Source organism: Schizophyllum commune (assembly GCF_000143185.2).
Source record: "Schizophyllum commune H4-8 unplaced genomic scaffold SCHCOscaffold_4, whole genome shotgun sequence".
NCBI classification, from domain to species: domain Eukaryota; kingdom Fungi; phylum Basidiomycota; class Agaricomycetes; order Agaricales; family Schizophyllaceae; genus Schizophyllum; species Schizophyllum commune.
Window position 1 is genome coordinate 238,034 of NW_026089541.1, and position 15,136 is coordinate 253,169.

General features: G+C 58.6%; 7 protein-coding genes across 7 annotated transcripts; 3 read left to right on the forward strand and 4 right to left on the reverse strand.

Annotated features, from left to right (window-relative positions):
* Window positions 1-196: 196 nt before the first annotated feature.
* On the reverse strand, window positions 197-2,233 carry SCHCODRAFT_02534484 (SET domain-containing protein). The gene is made up of 5 exons (XM_050343571.1): window positions 1,805-2,233; window positions 1,689-1,757; window positions 1,582-1,638; window positions 874-1,531; window positions 197-815 (listed from the first exon to the last, which is right to left on the reverse strand). Exons 1-5 carry the CDS (start codon window positions 1,875-1,877, stop codon window positions 359-361), a joined length of 1,314 nt encoding a protein of 437 aa, XP_050200858.1. The 5' UTR covers window positions 1,878-2,233; the 3' UTR covers window positions 197-358.
* Window positions 2,234-2,412: 179 nt separating this feature from the next.
* On the reverse strand, window positions 2,413-3,965 carry SCHCODRAFT_02571065 (SET domain-containing protein; the record flags this gene model as incomplete). Its single annotated transcript, XM_003033021.2, has 4 exons — window positions 2,413-2,905; window positions 2,959-3,604; window positions 3,652-3,801; window positions 3,893-3,965. The coding sequence occupies 4 exons, from the start codon at window positions 3,963-3,965 to the stop codon at window positions 2,413-2,415; spliced, it is 1,362 nt and encodes a 453-aa protein (XP_003033067.1).
* A 421-nt stretch (window positions 3,966-4,386) lies between these two features.
* SCHCODRAFT_02665054 (hydroxymethylglutaryl-coenzyme A synthase) lies at window positions 4,387-4,905 on the reverse strand (the record flags this gene model as incomplete). Its single annotated transcript, XM_003033022.2, has 3 exons — window positions 4,387-4,598; window positions 4,649-4,769; window positions 4,822-4,905. The coding sequence occupies 3 exons, from the start codon at window positions 4,903-4,905 to the stop codon at window positions 4,387-4,389; spliced, it is 417 nt and encodes a 138-aa protein (XP_003033068.1).
* Window positions 4,906-5,603: 698 nt separating this feature from the next.
* Window positions 5,604-7,290, forward strand: SCHCODRAFT_02617245 (thiolase). Its single transcript, XM_003032415.2, has 4 exons — window positions 5,604-5,900; window positions 5,952-6,240; window positions 6,294-7,007; window positions 7,059-7,290. Exons 1-4 carry the CDS (start codon window positions 5,817-5,819, stop codon window positions 7,181-7,183), a joined length of 1,212 nt encoding a protein of 403 aa, XP_003032461.1. The 5' UTR covers window positions 5,604-5,816; the 3' UTR covers window positions 7,184-7,290.
* A 252-nt stretch (window positions 7,291-7,542) lies between these two features.
* SCHCODRAFT_02617250 (SET domain-containing protein) lies at window positions 7,543-9,794 on the forward strand. The gene is made up of 4 exons (XM_003032416.2): window positions 7,543-8,053; window positions 8,109-8,444; window positions 8,495-9,158; window positions 9,228-9,794. The coding sequence occupies exons 1-4, from the start codon at window positions 7,975-7,977 to the stop codon at window positions 9,697-9,699; spliced, it is 1,551 nt and encodes a 516-aa protein (XP_003032462.2). The 5' UTR covers window positions 7,543-7,974; the 3' UTR covers window positions 9,700-9,794.
* A 129-nt stretch (window positions 9,795-9,923) lies between these two features.
* SCHCODRAFT_02617253 (SET domain-containing protein) lies at window positions 9,924-11,947 on the forward strand. Its single transcript, XM_050344797.1, has 3 exons — window positions 9,924-10,375; window positions 10,429-11,092; window positions 11,144-11,947. Exons 1-3 carry the CDS (start codon window positions 10,237-10,239, stop codon window positions 11,604-11,606), a joined length of 1,266 nt encoding a protein of 421 aa, XP_050200859.1. The 5' UTR covers window positions 9,924-10,236; the 3' UTR covers window positions 11,607-11,947.
* Window positions 11,948-12,120: 173 nt separating this feature from the next.
* Window positions 12,121-15,006, reverse strand: SCHCODRAFT_02495290 (uncharacterized protein; the record flags this gene model as incomplete). Its single annotated transcript, XM_003033023.1, has 1 exon — window positions 12,121-15,006. The coding sequence occupies one exon, from the start codon at window positions 15,004-15,006 to the stop codon at window positions 12,121-12,123; it is 2,886 nt and encodes a 961-aa protein (XP_003033069.1).
* Window positions 15,007-15,136: the final 130 nt, after the last annotated feature.

Genomic DNA, 15,136 nt, shown 5'->3' on the forward strand with positions numbered 1-15,136 from the left:
ATCGATAATCAAGCCTTGGGCCGCCGTGGAGGCGTATCATGGGGCGGAGAGCGGTATGTAGCGAGACTAGCGCAGCAGGTACAGACATCGAGACCCATTGGGTAGAATATGAGAAACCGGCGCGATAGGCTCAGACAGTATCGGCGGATGGGGGACGTGTCCAACCCGGTTGCCACGTGCTAACGGCCACCAACTACATCACGCGTAACAGTCGCGGTTGAAATTGAAGTGCCACATTGGCACGATCCGGGCCCTTCCACATATCCTCCTCAAGAACCGCCGCCTAGACACAAGTCATTTCACATCAGATCAGTTTTACATGAGAAATTTTACACAAAATTGCGTGCCACGCGCACTACTAATCTTCCCCATCCGACGCCTCCTCGTCCGTTGAGAATGGAAGATAACTCTGAGCCCGCTCAAGATATCTCTGGCCTTGTAAGAGAGATCCCTGCTGTATATACCTATTCGCAAGCGCTGCCAAGGCCTCCGGATACACAGGCAGATCTTCCAGCCTTTCGCGCTCGATGAGGGCGACGACGTCCAAGAGTTCCTGCAAAGGGCCGCTCCTTAGATTCTGGCTGACAAAGGGAGGGATCATCGCCCTTCGAGCGTCGGCGGCCGCCCCTTCCTCGCAGGCAGCACAGTCGCAAGCGAATCCGTAAGGCGCGAGTTGCCTGTGACGCTCGGCCTTAGGAATGTCGAGACCTCCGTACGTGATCGTGATCTCCTCTCCCTCCTTGATGGCGCGCACGGCGCGCAGGCGAGCCGAGAACGTAGGTTTATTGAAGCCGTATCGGGCATTTGGGCAGCAGCTGAGTGAGCGTCATCAGCAATGACACCGGGCGCGCTGGACTAGATCGAGATACGCACCTGTGATTCACGCGAGAGATGATCTCGCACGTCGCCGTGTAGCGCCCCGGGCGACCCTTCATCCCAGCAAAGTGAAGGCCCATCGCAGCGATACCATTCGTACGTAGACGTCCCAGGATGGGACCGCTGCCATCGTGCTCGTGGCAGTTCGACAACGCCATGAGCGCGTCCCTGCGTTCCGGAAGCATGCGCGAGACGAGGATCTCCAGCGCCTTCTCCCATTCCGCCATTTTCGCCTGGATTACCTGCTCCATTGTGAAGTGGTCAGGAATACCATCAACGCACGGGAGCATGAGCGGCGCGAGAGTTAGCGGACGCTCGGCGAGGATGAGTTCGCCGGCTTTGATATCGCGCGTAGCGAAGACGCCGAGTCCCTTCCCTTCGCAAGGCGCGATTCGGTGCGCGATGTGAGTGGGACGCAGGATGGGATTGGGGAACCCGGGCTGGGTGAAGATCAAGCGCTTGGTCGGTCCATCGAGGATAGCCTCCGTCCACGAGTCGCGGCGCTCCTTCGCGCTATGCTTGTTCACGTCAAAGTCGCGGATGGGTATGGTCGTGAAGAGCATCGTGGTCGCAGCGTGGTCGAGCAGAGACGCGTCCGTTTCGATGACAGTCGACCTCGAGATTGTGCTCCCGGGCGTGAATCCGTGCGGTCTATCTGTATATCTGCCGTCAGTCTTCAACACCGATGAATCTGTACATGCGCACCTTCTTCTCTCAGGGGATGGTATGGAGCACCCACACGCGCAGCAGGAGGAATACTACCTAAGGAGGCGTCAGTCATGATGGAGACAGCAGTCGGAGAGCTCAATTACGGAGCGAAGCACTGATCGGGCGTCTATCTCTTTGCAATGAGCCTTCATCGCGTTCCGAAGGAGTTTCGACTGCAATTTCGGTCAATGTTGTCTAGCGAGGGTAGCACGAGACGTACCTGTACTCTTGGCACGGTCCGACGCCGATGAAGTTGCCTTCGCCTTGCTACTGTTCAAGAAACCTCTCTTCATCGTCGTTGAAAAGGTCAGCGCCGGGGTTCAGTCGAGATGTCTCTCAGCCTTAAAGACCTTCACAGAATTGGGGTGCAGATAAGAGCCGCCCGCGGTGTGATGAGATCTCGCCTCGTTAGTCGCTGTCGTTGGTCGGAGACAGTGTGAGTCAAAGAACAACAAAGGAAGCGAGAGAATGTCCCTGGTCTCTCACGACCCCCTCATCGATGCGTCAGAAGCGCTGTAAAGGCCGGCTTAGCTGCACATCTCGCAGTGGTGCCAATGTAGCAACAAAAGCACTACAAGTTCAGAGTCCCGGAGGTTTCGTTTATTTTGAGGTGTCCTCCGCGTACGTGGACGTGAAGAGAGCGACGTTGTGGGACTCTGGGAGGAATCGAAGTCTGGGAACATTCGTGTAGATTTGTGGCGTCTTAGGCACGTGCAACTCGTCGTGACGATTCAAGGTCACAGTTGAAGTTTGCAATCACACGTACTGCGTACCCATACACATTCGACTATAGTACACAAATAAAAGCTTGAAGAAAGGATACGGAAGCTACTTAAGTACCATAGATACCATCGCAATTGCAAGGAGGACGTCGGGATTGATGGTTTCCGGCCGCTTTGCTAGCTGCGCCAGGCGCGCCTGGTACTTCGTCGCCAGGGCCCTCTTCCCGAGCCCAAGTGCCACTATACAGATGCCTGCATGGTTCTGCACATAGTGCCTTGAGCCTTCCAGCCCTTCCTTCTCGATGAGAAGGATCTGCGAGATGTACCTTCGCAGCTCTACCTCAGGGTCGGTCTGCGAATCCGGCATGCGGAATGGGACGATCTCGGAGCGCCGGGCATCTGAGGAGACGTGGTCCTCGCAGGCCTCGCAAGTGCAATCAATGCCGTAGGGAGCGAGATTTTTCTTGCGCTCCTCGTAGGGCGCGAAGTCCGAAACATAGGACACGCAGATCTCTTCGCCGATCTTGATGTCGCGCGTCGCGTAGACAGCCATAGAAAAGGAGGCAGGGTCAAAGTGATAGCTGCCATTTGGCCGGCAGCTATAGCAGCGACAGTCAGTAAGTGGTATCGTGACCTCCATGACTAAACTCACCTGTGATTAAAGCGAGACAACTCGTCGCAAACGACGGAGTATGGGCTGTCCCGCGTCGTCCTCAAGTACCTAAAGCAGGTCACACCGAACGCGTTGGTGCGGATGCGACCCAGTATCTCCCCGCTCCCATCGTGTTGGTGGTTGTTCGACAGCGCCATGAACTTCTCGTAGCGGTCGGGCAACATTCGCTTGACGAACTGCTTCAGATATATCTCCCAATCGGCCATCTTCGCCAGCGTCAACTGTTGCAGGGTGAAGTGGCTAGGTATGTTTGTGCTCATCGGAGGAATGGTCGCCGGCGTCATGAGCAGCGGGCGCTCGGCAAGTATAAGTTCTCCCCCCTTGATGTTGCGTGTGGCGAAGATGCCGAGGCCTTTGGCGCCAGCGGGCGCGATGCGATGAGCAGGGGTGGAAGGCCGCGGGACGGGCCGAGGAAATCCGGGCTGCGTGAAGATCTCGCGCTTGGTGGCAGCATCAACAACGGCGTCGCACCACGAGTCTTGAAGCTCGTCAGCTGTATGCCGCGAGATGTCACTCCATTGCGCGGGAATGGTGGTTTGGATCGTGGTGTCGTCCGGATGGTCGAGCCTCGATGGATCAAGCTCGGTATATTGAAGTTTCTGTGGCACGAACCCGTCCAGATTGCCTACACGCGCATGAGCATGAGAAGACAGTATCGTAGAGGATACTCACCAGCTTCTTTGACAACACCATAGCTGAGCTTTATGTGCGACGGGCCATCTGTATGAAGGTCAACATCCAAAGTCTCATACAGAAATGCAGCGACGTGCCAGTCAACTCCGAGATCGGCGTGTTCTTGTCCAGCAGATTCCAGTCGGCTAGCTTGACACTGGGATCAGAATCGCTCGAGATTGCAGGTTGCTCTAGTGGTCGTGTCAGTCGCAACATAATGTCGTGTGGCAATGCCGCTCACTTCGAGCTAGAGGCTTGTTGTTGGCGGTGCCCTTCGGGCCTGTGATCTTGCCTTTCATAAAACCGCGTTTCATGTCTAGAGTTAGAGTGGCAGAGGTAGTGATGAGAGCTGGAGACAGAGAGGAGAGAGGGAGCGGAGGCAGGTTTTTAACCGAGCGGTTAATGTCACAGGTCACAAACAAACACGGCAAAAATGCAGGCCAAAGGCGGCACGCCCGCCCGCAGTCCTTTGATCGTTCAAGAACCTAGCAATGCCATACACACCGCGTAGTTACGACGTCACAGCGCCAAGCATCCAATCATGAACACAGCAAGCAGAGAAACAGCCGTTCAGCCCGGTCTCGAAAATTGGGTGGCGGTGCATACACACCACCGGCGCACCAGGCCCGACGAGCATAGCGACCGCGCCCGCATCGCCCGCCGGACGCGCAGGACCCGCGCGATGTCGGCTGCGACGACGATCGCATTTCGGCCATCCCACGCGCTGGACTCGATTCAGTTGATCGCGTTGAAGAGCGCAGCGGTCGGTCCGTAGCACGCGTTCTTCAAGTCGACGCCCTCGACGTCCAAGTTGCCGGCGTCGGTGAAGAGATCCATGATGGCGGTCCTCACCGACTTAGACTTGTCGACGATGGTCTCGGTGCCGACTTCGAGGCGGCCGATAGAATTTGGTTCGATGTTGTACTTTTCGAGGAGGCCGCAAACAGCTACATAGATCCTAGGTAAGCGGGGAAGGAAAGGACGAGCAGGTACGCACCGTTCAGCGCGAATGAGTGGGTGTCCTCGCGGTCATCAGTGAATGCCATATATTCTTGCCCCAGGCCGATGGTGTATGTGCCCTTCGAAACTCCATCATAGTCTTCGAGCTCAGAGACACACTGTATGTAGATGAGGGCAACTTCATGATTTTGGACGCATCCGAACACGCACCCAATAGGGAAAGTAGATGTCCAATGCCAGGACACCGACGTCCTTCGGCCGAGGGAGGTCTTGCTCCGGCGTGAATACAGTCATGTTGAAGGCAAGGCGCGGAGGCAGATGGGCGAGAGAGTGAAGTTTTGAAGCTTGCCACCAGGTTCAGCGGCGCTCGCTCTATTTTGAGGCGAACAAATTGAGTATGGCGGCATAATGTTTTCCTTCAGGGACATGGTACGATTCCGCTCAGAACAAGTTCGCGCAGAGCAGACTCGTATGAGCTGACAATCCATCAGCAAAATCATCCTCAGCTGAGTCATTTTGTCGCAGGGGGACGGGGGGCGTGTGGGCGGCGTGCACGTCAGAACGAGCCTTCAATAGGATGATTGGGATGCGGAAGACGGGCCATTTCATGGACAAACTGCTTCTGCCAAGAACTGCTTGACCACCATGACCCTTGTGTCTGCATCAAAATCCAGAGACAATCGATGTTGGTTTAGGAGGGGCGAAGGGCGATAGCCGGAGAAGAGGCGTCGCCGTTTGTCGAAGGACTAGCATCATTTTCGAGGAGAATATGCCGGATTTCGTACAATACGGTGGCCAAAATTTCCTCTTACAAGGTAGCAGGGTATCAGAGCGCGTCGCAAGCCAACTTTGGTGCACCATCCTTCGATGTTCATCCGTGTAAATGATGACGGTTCGGGAGAAGAGTCAAAACGTGACGTGTGACATATCCCGTTCCGGGACATGTCACAGTAAATGGATGTTCTGTGCAAGAAAACATCGTTCTTTCGCCCTCCATATCCACAAAGAAATTTGTCGGCGCTTTTTCCAGTCCTCCCCAACATGAAAGACTTGGCACATGCTCGCTCAGTACAGTCGCCGACTACCGAGACCGGCCCGGATGCGGGGTTCGCATGTGAAATCCACAACTGTTCATAACCGTGAAGACCTGGTTATTGGAACTTGCTCTGTACCTTCACCTCCTCGCATATCTCAGAACTATCGTCATGTCTGCAGCACGCTCGAAGATTCTTCAGCAGAACGACAATGATGTCGTTATTGTCGCTGCGGTCCGTACGGCGATGACAAAGGTGCGCGACGCGTCTACGTCCAGGTGTCCCCCAGCTGACGAAGCGGGGTAGGCGAGGAAGGGAGGCTTCAGCAACACACGCCCGGAAGAGCTGCTGTCGCACGTCCTGCGCGCGGTGTACAAGAACGTCAACCTGGACCCCAAGCTGATCGAGGACGTCGCGGTTGGCAACGTTCTCCCGCCGGGCGGAGGCGCTACGCAGGCGCGCATGGCCGCGCTGCACGCCGGCATCCCCAACACGAGCGCCGTGAACACCGTCAACCGGCAGTGCTCGTCAGGCCTGACCGCGGTCAACCAGATTGCGAACGAGATTCTCGCGGGGGAGATTGACATTGGCATTGGTGCGTTCCCCCCTCATCACATACCAGCTCCCCCTCGCTCACACCCCTCGCAGGCAGCGGCGTCGAGTCCATGACCTTTGGCTACGGCCCCGGCGCGGCGCCCGACGGCTACTCGGACGAGGTGCTCAAGACGAAGGAGGCCGAGGACTGCCTGATCCCCATGGGCATCACGTCCGAGAACGTCGCGGCGGACTTTGGGATCGGGCGCGCGGAGCAGGACGCGTTCGCGGCCAAGTCGTTCCAGAAGGCGGCGGCGGCACAGAAGGCGGGCAAGTTCCGCGCGGAGATCGTGCCCGTGCAGACGACGGTGATCGACCCGAAGACGGAGCAGGCGCGGCCCGTGCTCGTCGACGCGGACGACGGCATCCGCGACGGCGTCACGCCCGAGAGCCTCGCCAAGCTCAAGCCCGCGTTCTCGAAGACGGGGACGACGCATGCGGGGAATGCGTCGCAGGTGTCGGACGGCGCGGCGGCGGTGCTGCTCACGCGGCGCTCGGTTGCGAAGCGCCTTGGGCTGCCCGTGCTGGGCAAGTGGGTCGCGGGCGCGGTCGTCGGTGTCCCGCCGCGGATTATGGGTATTGGCCCCGCTGTCGCCATCCCCCGCGTCTTGGAGAAGACGGGCTTGGCGAAGGAGGACGTTGACTTCTACGAGATTAACGAGGCCTTCGCGTCGCAAGCCGTGTACTCGATCAAGAGCATTGGCATTCCGTTCGAGAAGGTCAACAAGCACGGCGGTGCTATTGCCATGGGCCACCCACTCGGCTGCAGTAAGTCGAGCCTCTACCGTCGTCAGGACGCGCTGCTGATGAAACTTTCAGCTGGCGCACGGCAAATCGCCACCGGTTTGAACATCGCCAAGCAGTACGGCGACAGGGTGTTCGTCACCAGCATGTGCATCGGCTCCGGCATGGGTATGGCCGCCGTCTTTGTGAGCGAGCAGTAACTTCTTCAACGAGCAGTAAGGTGCTTGCATACGTCCTGTAACAATTGGCTTTATGGAACGTGTACACCATATTACCCGTGTATAACACCATCATTTCCGAGCACGCCTCGTCCTCGCCGCAAGAAGACTCAAGTTGTGCAGTCATTCTGGCGCGCAAATTTATCTGAAAGTCAACTAGCTTTGCCGTGAGAACGTCAGACAGAAAAGGTGCCGCGGCATATTCCGAACTTTCTTTCTGACTACCACCACTGCAGCGAATACAAAGGAAAATATTACGATCCGAAAGGACTGCGGTCAACGAACCATGTACGACGGAAGGGGTGTAGAACTCGCCACCGGTCTATCGGCATGATAGAGAATCTCAGTGATCCTCATCGAGGCTTACCTCTGTCCGCAGGCAGTGTGGGCGCCTAGATATGAAGTCTGGTTGTTCTCAACGCGCGGTCCCTGGCAGAATCACCCCCGATTCACCAACTTCGCTTCAGTCCAGAAGCACCGATCCAGTTCTGCTCAGGTTCGCAGCAGGGTGTCGCAAGTCACGAGAGGAATAGAAGCCAGGCGACAGGGTGTACATAAGCGCCGATTGTGCAGAAGCGCCGAGTCCTGTTCCTTGCGTTGTTCCCCTTCCTTTATCCCCTCGCGCGATATAACTTCAGTTATCCTTTGGCTTTCCGGGTCGCCATCCAGGACTTTGTTTACAATCAGCGCTTTACCGCCACTCGGGACTTCGCCGCCACACAGGACTTGTCGTCACCCGGAACTTTGCTGCTACCCAAGACTCCGCCGGCATCATGAACTTCAAGCGTGGATTCCTCAACTCGAGCAGAGGCCAGCGGACGATTGCGCGTCGCGGTGTCGAGCCGGAACCAGGTGCGCCCCATGGGAAAGATACTCAACGATCGCGCTGATCACACCTCTGATACAGTGCGCGTAGCCAGCGCAGCGCCTAAGCCTGAGCCAGCCGTCGCAGTGCCCAACGCGGAGGCTGCGACGCCCGCGGTGATCAATACGAAGACCCCAGTGCCGGATGCGACATCCCCACCGGCAGTACCTACCTTTGGTAGCGCGCCAACGGGCACAGGTGCCAAACCGATCAGTATCCCGCCCGAGGTCGCGAAGAAGCTGTCGATGATCGCCCCTTTGGAGAGCTGGAATGTCCAAGAATACTCGTCTGCCGATGTCGCCAAGATGAATGGCGAAGGCGCCCACACAGGCGCAAAGAAAGCGGCTGGGCCTGAGAAGATGACCATCGCCAATGCCAGTGCGTCCACTGCATCTTCGACTTCTACCATCGTACTGATGATCGCGCAGAGAACTCAGATGCTCCGGCCATACCTGCGGAGACGCGCGCTTGGTTCAAGGACGGGGGGAAGGTTCCCCTCCCCAAGCTTGACTTCGTCTATACGACGCTCCCTGCGCGCTCGGACAACCCTTCGAAGGCTGAGATGCGCGACGGTTGGTGCGAAGCGCTGGTCGACTCGGACACGGAGCGCTCCACCCTCAAATTCTTCGCCGAACACCCGCCACCCAAACTCCCCCGCAACAAAACCCCCGCGTATCGCATCGCCCCGATCGGGGGCAAAGGCCTCGGGATGATCGCTACGCGCGACCTGCAGACTGGCGATCTCATCGTCGCCGAGCGTCCTCTGGTCATGGCCCCCGTGATCAATTCGGCGAGCGCGGAGGACTACCCTGACGGGGTGCCGGTCGACATCACGCAGAGGGAGCTCGTCCAGGCGCAGTTCAAAGCGGGGGAGCGGCAGATCGAGCGTCTGGTGGCGAAGATGTCCCCCGAGCGGCGCGCTGCATATGAAGCGCTGACGAACTGCCATGAGGGCGACGGTTGCGGTCCGCTCATGGGACGTTTCCGGACGAATGGGATTGGGATCGAGGGGAAGTACAAGTTCATGGGCAAGGAAGACGAGGCGGGCATCTTCTCCGTCGTGCTGGAGGACATTTCGCGCGCGAATCACAGGTACGCTGGGCGCAGCTCGCTCGCCGTGCGGCATACTCATGCTAACGCACGTACGGTTCACTTCGCCAGCTGCCGCCCGAACGCAAGAAACTTCTTCGACACCAAGTGGTTCGCTATGGTTTTGCGCCCCGTGCGCCCCATCAAAGCGGGCGAGGAGATCTGCATCTCATACTTCGCTGGAGGCTGTCCACCATACGAGGAGCGCAAGGCCGAGCTCGCGCCCTACGGTTTCGAGTGCAAGTGCGAGGCGTGCTTGGACCCCGCCGCATCCGACGCGCGGCGCTTGGAGATCGCGACGCCTCTGGAGAGCCAGCTGCAGCGCGGTGATATATCTGGCGCGCTCAAGGCGACGCTTGGCCGCATCGCCCTCATTCGCAGGGAGGGGCTAGAGGAGCTGCAGCAGTACAAGAGTCTCTACGTCCAGCTGGAGATGACCTTCCGTTTGATGGGCGACCTCGCTCGGGCTGCCGAAGTCAAGAAGGAAAGCGACCGGCTTTCGTGGGCTCACTTCAACGAGCCTGGGTTTAGCTTGTTCTTTTAAAGATATATAGGGGATTGTATCACTGATAATGTAAACATCTAGAGAGCTCCTTCCGTCCTCTGAAATGTAGTTTGGGAACGTTAGCAAGCGTGAGAATAAACCCCTGTACGAGTTCGGGAGGTTCCGAGTCCGTCGTTGATTCTCGGTCTTGTTCTTGTCTCCTGCAACCACTTCCTTCCTGGCGCCATTTTTTCTCTGACGAGAGATATTGCGCGACAATGGGATACTGTTTTCTCAAAATCATTGCGAAGGACGTACGGCACACAACGGCAATCTCAGGCTCAACTTCATCATTAATGGTTGCCCATTGAGCACGAGATGCGAACTTCGTAATACGAAGAGACTGATCGTATCTCTCGCACCACCCGGTCGATGTGCTCTCCAGCATATGCTCCCTGGGTACTCGGACCGGCGCCCTTCTCGGCCAGAGGTACCCGTCTTCGTCAAGTCTTCGCACAGTCACGAAAAGAAGCTCTTCCTCGCGATGCTCAAAAGCGGCGAGCGCTGCCATCCCCCATTTCCTCGACCCTCGCCATCATGAACTTCAAGCGCGGGTTTCTCAAATCGGGTGGCGCGGACCTCTCTGGATCGCCCGATGACCCTGACATCGGGCCAGTGGTGTCGACAGCCTCAAGCGATCCCGTCATTCCTAACAGGGGGAAGATTGCTGACGAGCGTGCGTCCATTGTGAGCTGTGTGGTCGCCCTGACTTTGCTGAACCCAAAACAGTTGTTTCGGATGCGCCTGCCTTCCCTCCGGAGCGGCGCGCTCGGGCCCAGGGCAAGAACATCCCTTTGCCTACCTTCGATATCGTCTACACATCCTTTCCCGCTCGCAAGCCCACTCCCTCGCATGCCGAAGAGCTCGACGGTTGGTGCGAAGCTATAGTCGACTCGGCGACTGAGCGATCCATCCACGCGACCTTATCCGCGCGGCCCTCCATCGTACTTCCTCGAAACGAGACGCCCGCGTACCGCATCGCGCCGGCCGAGGGAAAGGGCCTCGGAATGTTTGCTGCGCGAGACCTTCAAACCGGAGATCTTATCCTCGCCGAGAGGCCTCTGATCATGGCACCCGTCAGGCTTCCGCCAAGTCCTGAGGACTTCCCCAATGGGATGCCGCCCTCGGTGACCAAGAGGGAGCTCTCGCAGGCGCAATTCAAGTCCCTGGAGCGCTATCTGAAGACGCTCTTGGAGAGAATGCCTCCCGAGCGGAGCTCGGCGTACAGGGCGCTGAAGAATATACACGAAGGCGATGGAAGTGGCCCTTTGGTCGGGCGCTTCAGGACCAATGGCTTAGCCGTGTCGGAAAAGTACGCATACAGGGGCATGCCTAATTTTCCCGGCGATTTATTCTCTGTTGTTATGGACGAAATCTCGCGCGTGAATCACAGGTATGACGAGTTCTCCTATCTCCGCATCCAGGTCACCGACCTGTTCTCTAGCTGCCGCCCTAATGCGTATTGGCACTTTGACACCGACCTTTTTGCCATGTTCCTTCGCCCCGTGCGGCCTATCAAAGCAGGAGAAGAGATTTACATCTCGTACGCAGGCTTGGGTACGCTGTACGAGGAGCGCAAGTCTGTGCTCGCCTCCTACGGATTCAAATGCACCTGCAAGTCGTGCTTGGACCCCGTCGCATCCGACGCACGGCTCCTGGAAATCGATGCCTTTAGCCGTGTTCAGGACCCTCTCGCTGGTGATCCTTCCACGGCGCTCAAGACGACGCTTGGGCGCATTGCCCTCATGCGCAAGGAGGGAGCGGAGGGGTTGCGATACTACTACATCCTTTATGTTGCGTTGGAGATGCTGTTCCGTCTCACGGGGAATGACGCTAGGGCGGACGGTGTGAGGAAGGAGATCGTCCAAATTTCATGGGCTTTGTTCAACAAGCCCAGACCCAATTGACGTCCTCTTTCCCTCATCCCTTTCGACCTTGTCATCGTCGCATGGAACACAGAGTTGCGGTGGCTGCCGACCGCGTGGGGATGCTCGTGAGCGGGAGGCGTGCCGCGAAGTGGTTCTCCGCTGAGAAGGAGCTCAGTGCGCCTCGAATTCGAGGCGGGCTGTTCCCAAGTAGCCGTGAATTCACGGCTACGCTTCTAAGCGGTGGACCCTCGTGCAACCTCCGGGCCCCTGCTCGATGCGTCTTAGACGTCGAGAAGGGCTGATGGGGTTTGCGAGATAGAAAGGTGTCGTATATTCCCGACGGCGGTCGCGTCGCGCCGCCGTCGCCACGTGCGTATGTATGCTTATCTAAGGCGCTGTGGGCGCCTATGTACGTACGAGTCCTCGTGAGTCCGTAACAAAAAGGTAAGTGATTGGAAAAGATAATAGTCGCCTTACTCCGCGTCGCGGGGGGAGAGTCCCCGTCGTCCCAGTCCCTCACAAAGCCCCCCACTCTCCACGCGTGACGCAGGTCTCAGCGGAACTGTCGCAGGTTCTTGGCCTTGAGTGGTTTGACCAAGTCAGCGACCTTGCGGAACTCGAGGGATACGCCGAAAGCCTCCTCCAACTTCTTGCACCACTCCTCGCATTCGCTGCCGCTCGGGACACGCTCGCGCTTAGCTTCCTCCGGCCGGCGTTGCTTGTAAGCGTGCGCCCAGACGCCGGCGTGCTTCGCCCATTGTACCGCGGTCCTCAGCTTCGTCTCCTTCCCGGTCTTCCAACGGTGCAGGACCTCGTTGAGGTACGCCTCCTCCGCTTCGCCCCATTCGCCCGTGCCGATGATCCATTCCGGAGAGTCGAAGGTCGCTGTCGGGGGAACGACGTAGTACGGGTTCATCTCGTCGCGGGAGTTGGCGACCTGCCCCCCGATAGCCTCCAGCTCCGTATCTCCAGCGACGTCTCGCACCACGAAGTAGTTGCCGCCGAGCTTGCAGCTAACGGGGAGGGGAAAGCTATTGAGCGTGTAGGCTCGGCTCTCCGGGCTCACCCCCGACCCTGCGCAGTCGAGGTAGTCCTTCGCGTAGTGCCGCACGAGATACGCGATGGTGCCCCCCTCGGCTAGGAAAGCGGCGAAGTGCGTCTTCGCCCAGGCAGGACCTTGTAACTGACTCTCCCAGATGCGGAATACTTCCCTCGGTGTTCTTCCCGACAGCGGGGAAAAGAGCGTTGACGAGGGAGGGTTGCGCGAGCCGATCTGCGCCAGCGTCGGCACCGGATCGCGAGGCACGAGGAAGGAAACCTTCATCCCCTTCTCCACGACGAAGTCGAGCACGTGGACTGGCGTACGGAGGGACCGGTGGTAGATGGTGTAGAGGAGCAGGCGAACGCGGTCCTCCCAGCCGTGCACATGTAGGAGTCCGCGCGCCACGAAGTCGTCGCTCCAATCGATCCTTGGTCGTCGTACGTCGTCGCGCACGTAAGGTCCTCGGGGCATGGTCATGCGGTTGGCTAGTTCGTCCAGCTGTCTCCAGAAGCCCTCCTCAACCTCCTTCCAGCGCGTGTGCCCTTCGCTGTACACCTTGCTGGAGGTCCGTCCCGGGTCGGCGAGGCGCGACGTTCGTACTGGAGACGCACTCCGCCTCTCCGTCTGCCAGACTCGCCCGGACGAGGCGACACTGCTGGCGGGGGTTCCTTCTCCCTCGGAGCTCTCGTCGTCCCACCGCGTGCGCCTTCCCCGGCGCCTATCGACCTCGCTCGGGGACGACAACCGCGCGGCGAGCCCTCTTTGCCATACTGGCTCGCCTGTCGTGGGGTCCGTGATGCGCTGTCCGAGCGAAGGCCTGCTCAGAGGAGCGGTCGTGAACTCGTCCGACTCGGAGCTGGACCCGTGGCTGTCGTCGGTCAGCTCTCCTTCCTCGAGTGGACGGGGGTCGCCCATCTCTGCGTCGTCGGATACCGCTGAAGCGGTCTGGGCGATGGACAGCATCCATTCGACTTGCCCTCCCCATCCGATCTCCCAGTCGTGGAACTCCAGGTACTCCTCGGGGCGCTTCTTCCCTTCATACACCGCGCGTGCGACGAGCTCCTTCTCGAACTCCTTCAAACCACCCCCTTCTTCCAAAGGGAAGGCCGACCGTCCTCCTTCAATATTGTAGGCCTCGCCGGGCCGTGGCGCGAATGACAGTTTGAAGAGCTCGCGCAAGGTCAGGTAGTCGTTCTCGACCCATTGCGAGTCGCGGTCAAACGACTTATCGGCAAAGGGGAGGTCGGAGGGTAGCCCCGTCGTGCCAGGGTCCATCGTGAATTCTCTCTCGTCCTCCGGCCCCCGGTAAGGCTCGCGGGCGGCCCAGCGCGCCATCCGGATCCTGCCCGGCGTCTCAGGTCTGTTGATCGCCTCGTAGCGCTCGAGAAGGAGTTTGGCGAGGGTAGGGTTGTGAACGATGTACGGGCGGTACCCCTGGCAGATCTGTACCGAGTACATGACTTGCGGCCGGTAGTGGAAGCGAGGGGTGTCGACTAAGGTTCGTCGCTGCAGGCGTTGTTGGAAGAAGTCGTCGTACTCGATCGTCGCCGGCTCCACCAGACAGTAGAAGTCCTTAAGGTCCTCCTCCGTGTTCTGACACTGCCTCCTTTCCCAATAGTCCTGGATGATGTCCGGGCGAACGCGCACGAAGCGGTCGAGGTAGTACATGGCCTCCGTGAAGATGTAGTATATGGGCACCTTGTGCTTAATCCAACGCTCGAAGTTGACGAGAGGGTAGTCGACTAGGAGGTTAAGAAGACACCCCTTCTTGGGGCGATCCTTGAACTGGCAGGCACGCACCACCTCCAGCTGCTCGGGCGACAGGACTTCCTCCCAGCCGCGGAAGTTGAGGGTGAACCATGCAGTGAAGGAGACGTGGTCCATCGCCGCCGTGTTGAATTCGCGCGCGCGTTCGAGGATCCAGTCGGCTTCGCCTCGTCCCTGGATGCTCAGGAAGTCTACGTCGGTCGGCTTGATGCGCGCGCCGTCGCGGAGGAAGAAGGCGGGTGGTGCTGAATCGCGCAGTCGCTCGGCGATCTGCACGAAAGCGCGGGCGGCGTCCATCATTTGTTGAATCCTATCCGCCGCGATGCGGCTGCCCTCGCGGTTCGTCAGGAGGTCGGGGATATCAGGCTTCCAGAGGAGGGGCGCCACCGGATCGCGGCTCGAGATGACGGTGGAGGGTCCGTATGGGCGCCAGAGGAAAGGGATGACTATCCAGCGTGGTCCGGGGCCGTCCTCGCGGTCCTCGGGGCGCAGCAGGCGTTCCGCGCGGGGGCTCTGCAGTAGATCCTCGTAGCAGCCGCCGATGGCGACCCAAGTATCTCCGTGCTCGAAGTGGTAGACCTGGAGAGGAGGGGCGTCTGCGCCCAGGGCGATGAAAAAGTAGAAAGTCATGATATACCCGCTAGACGCCGAATTCGACGAAGAGCAGGACTCTAGGGAGGGCAGCCAAATTTGACCACGCTCCTTTCGAGTGGTGGAAGTAGAACGTAGAAGCAGTCGGGAAAAATCGCGTATGCTACAG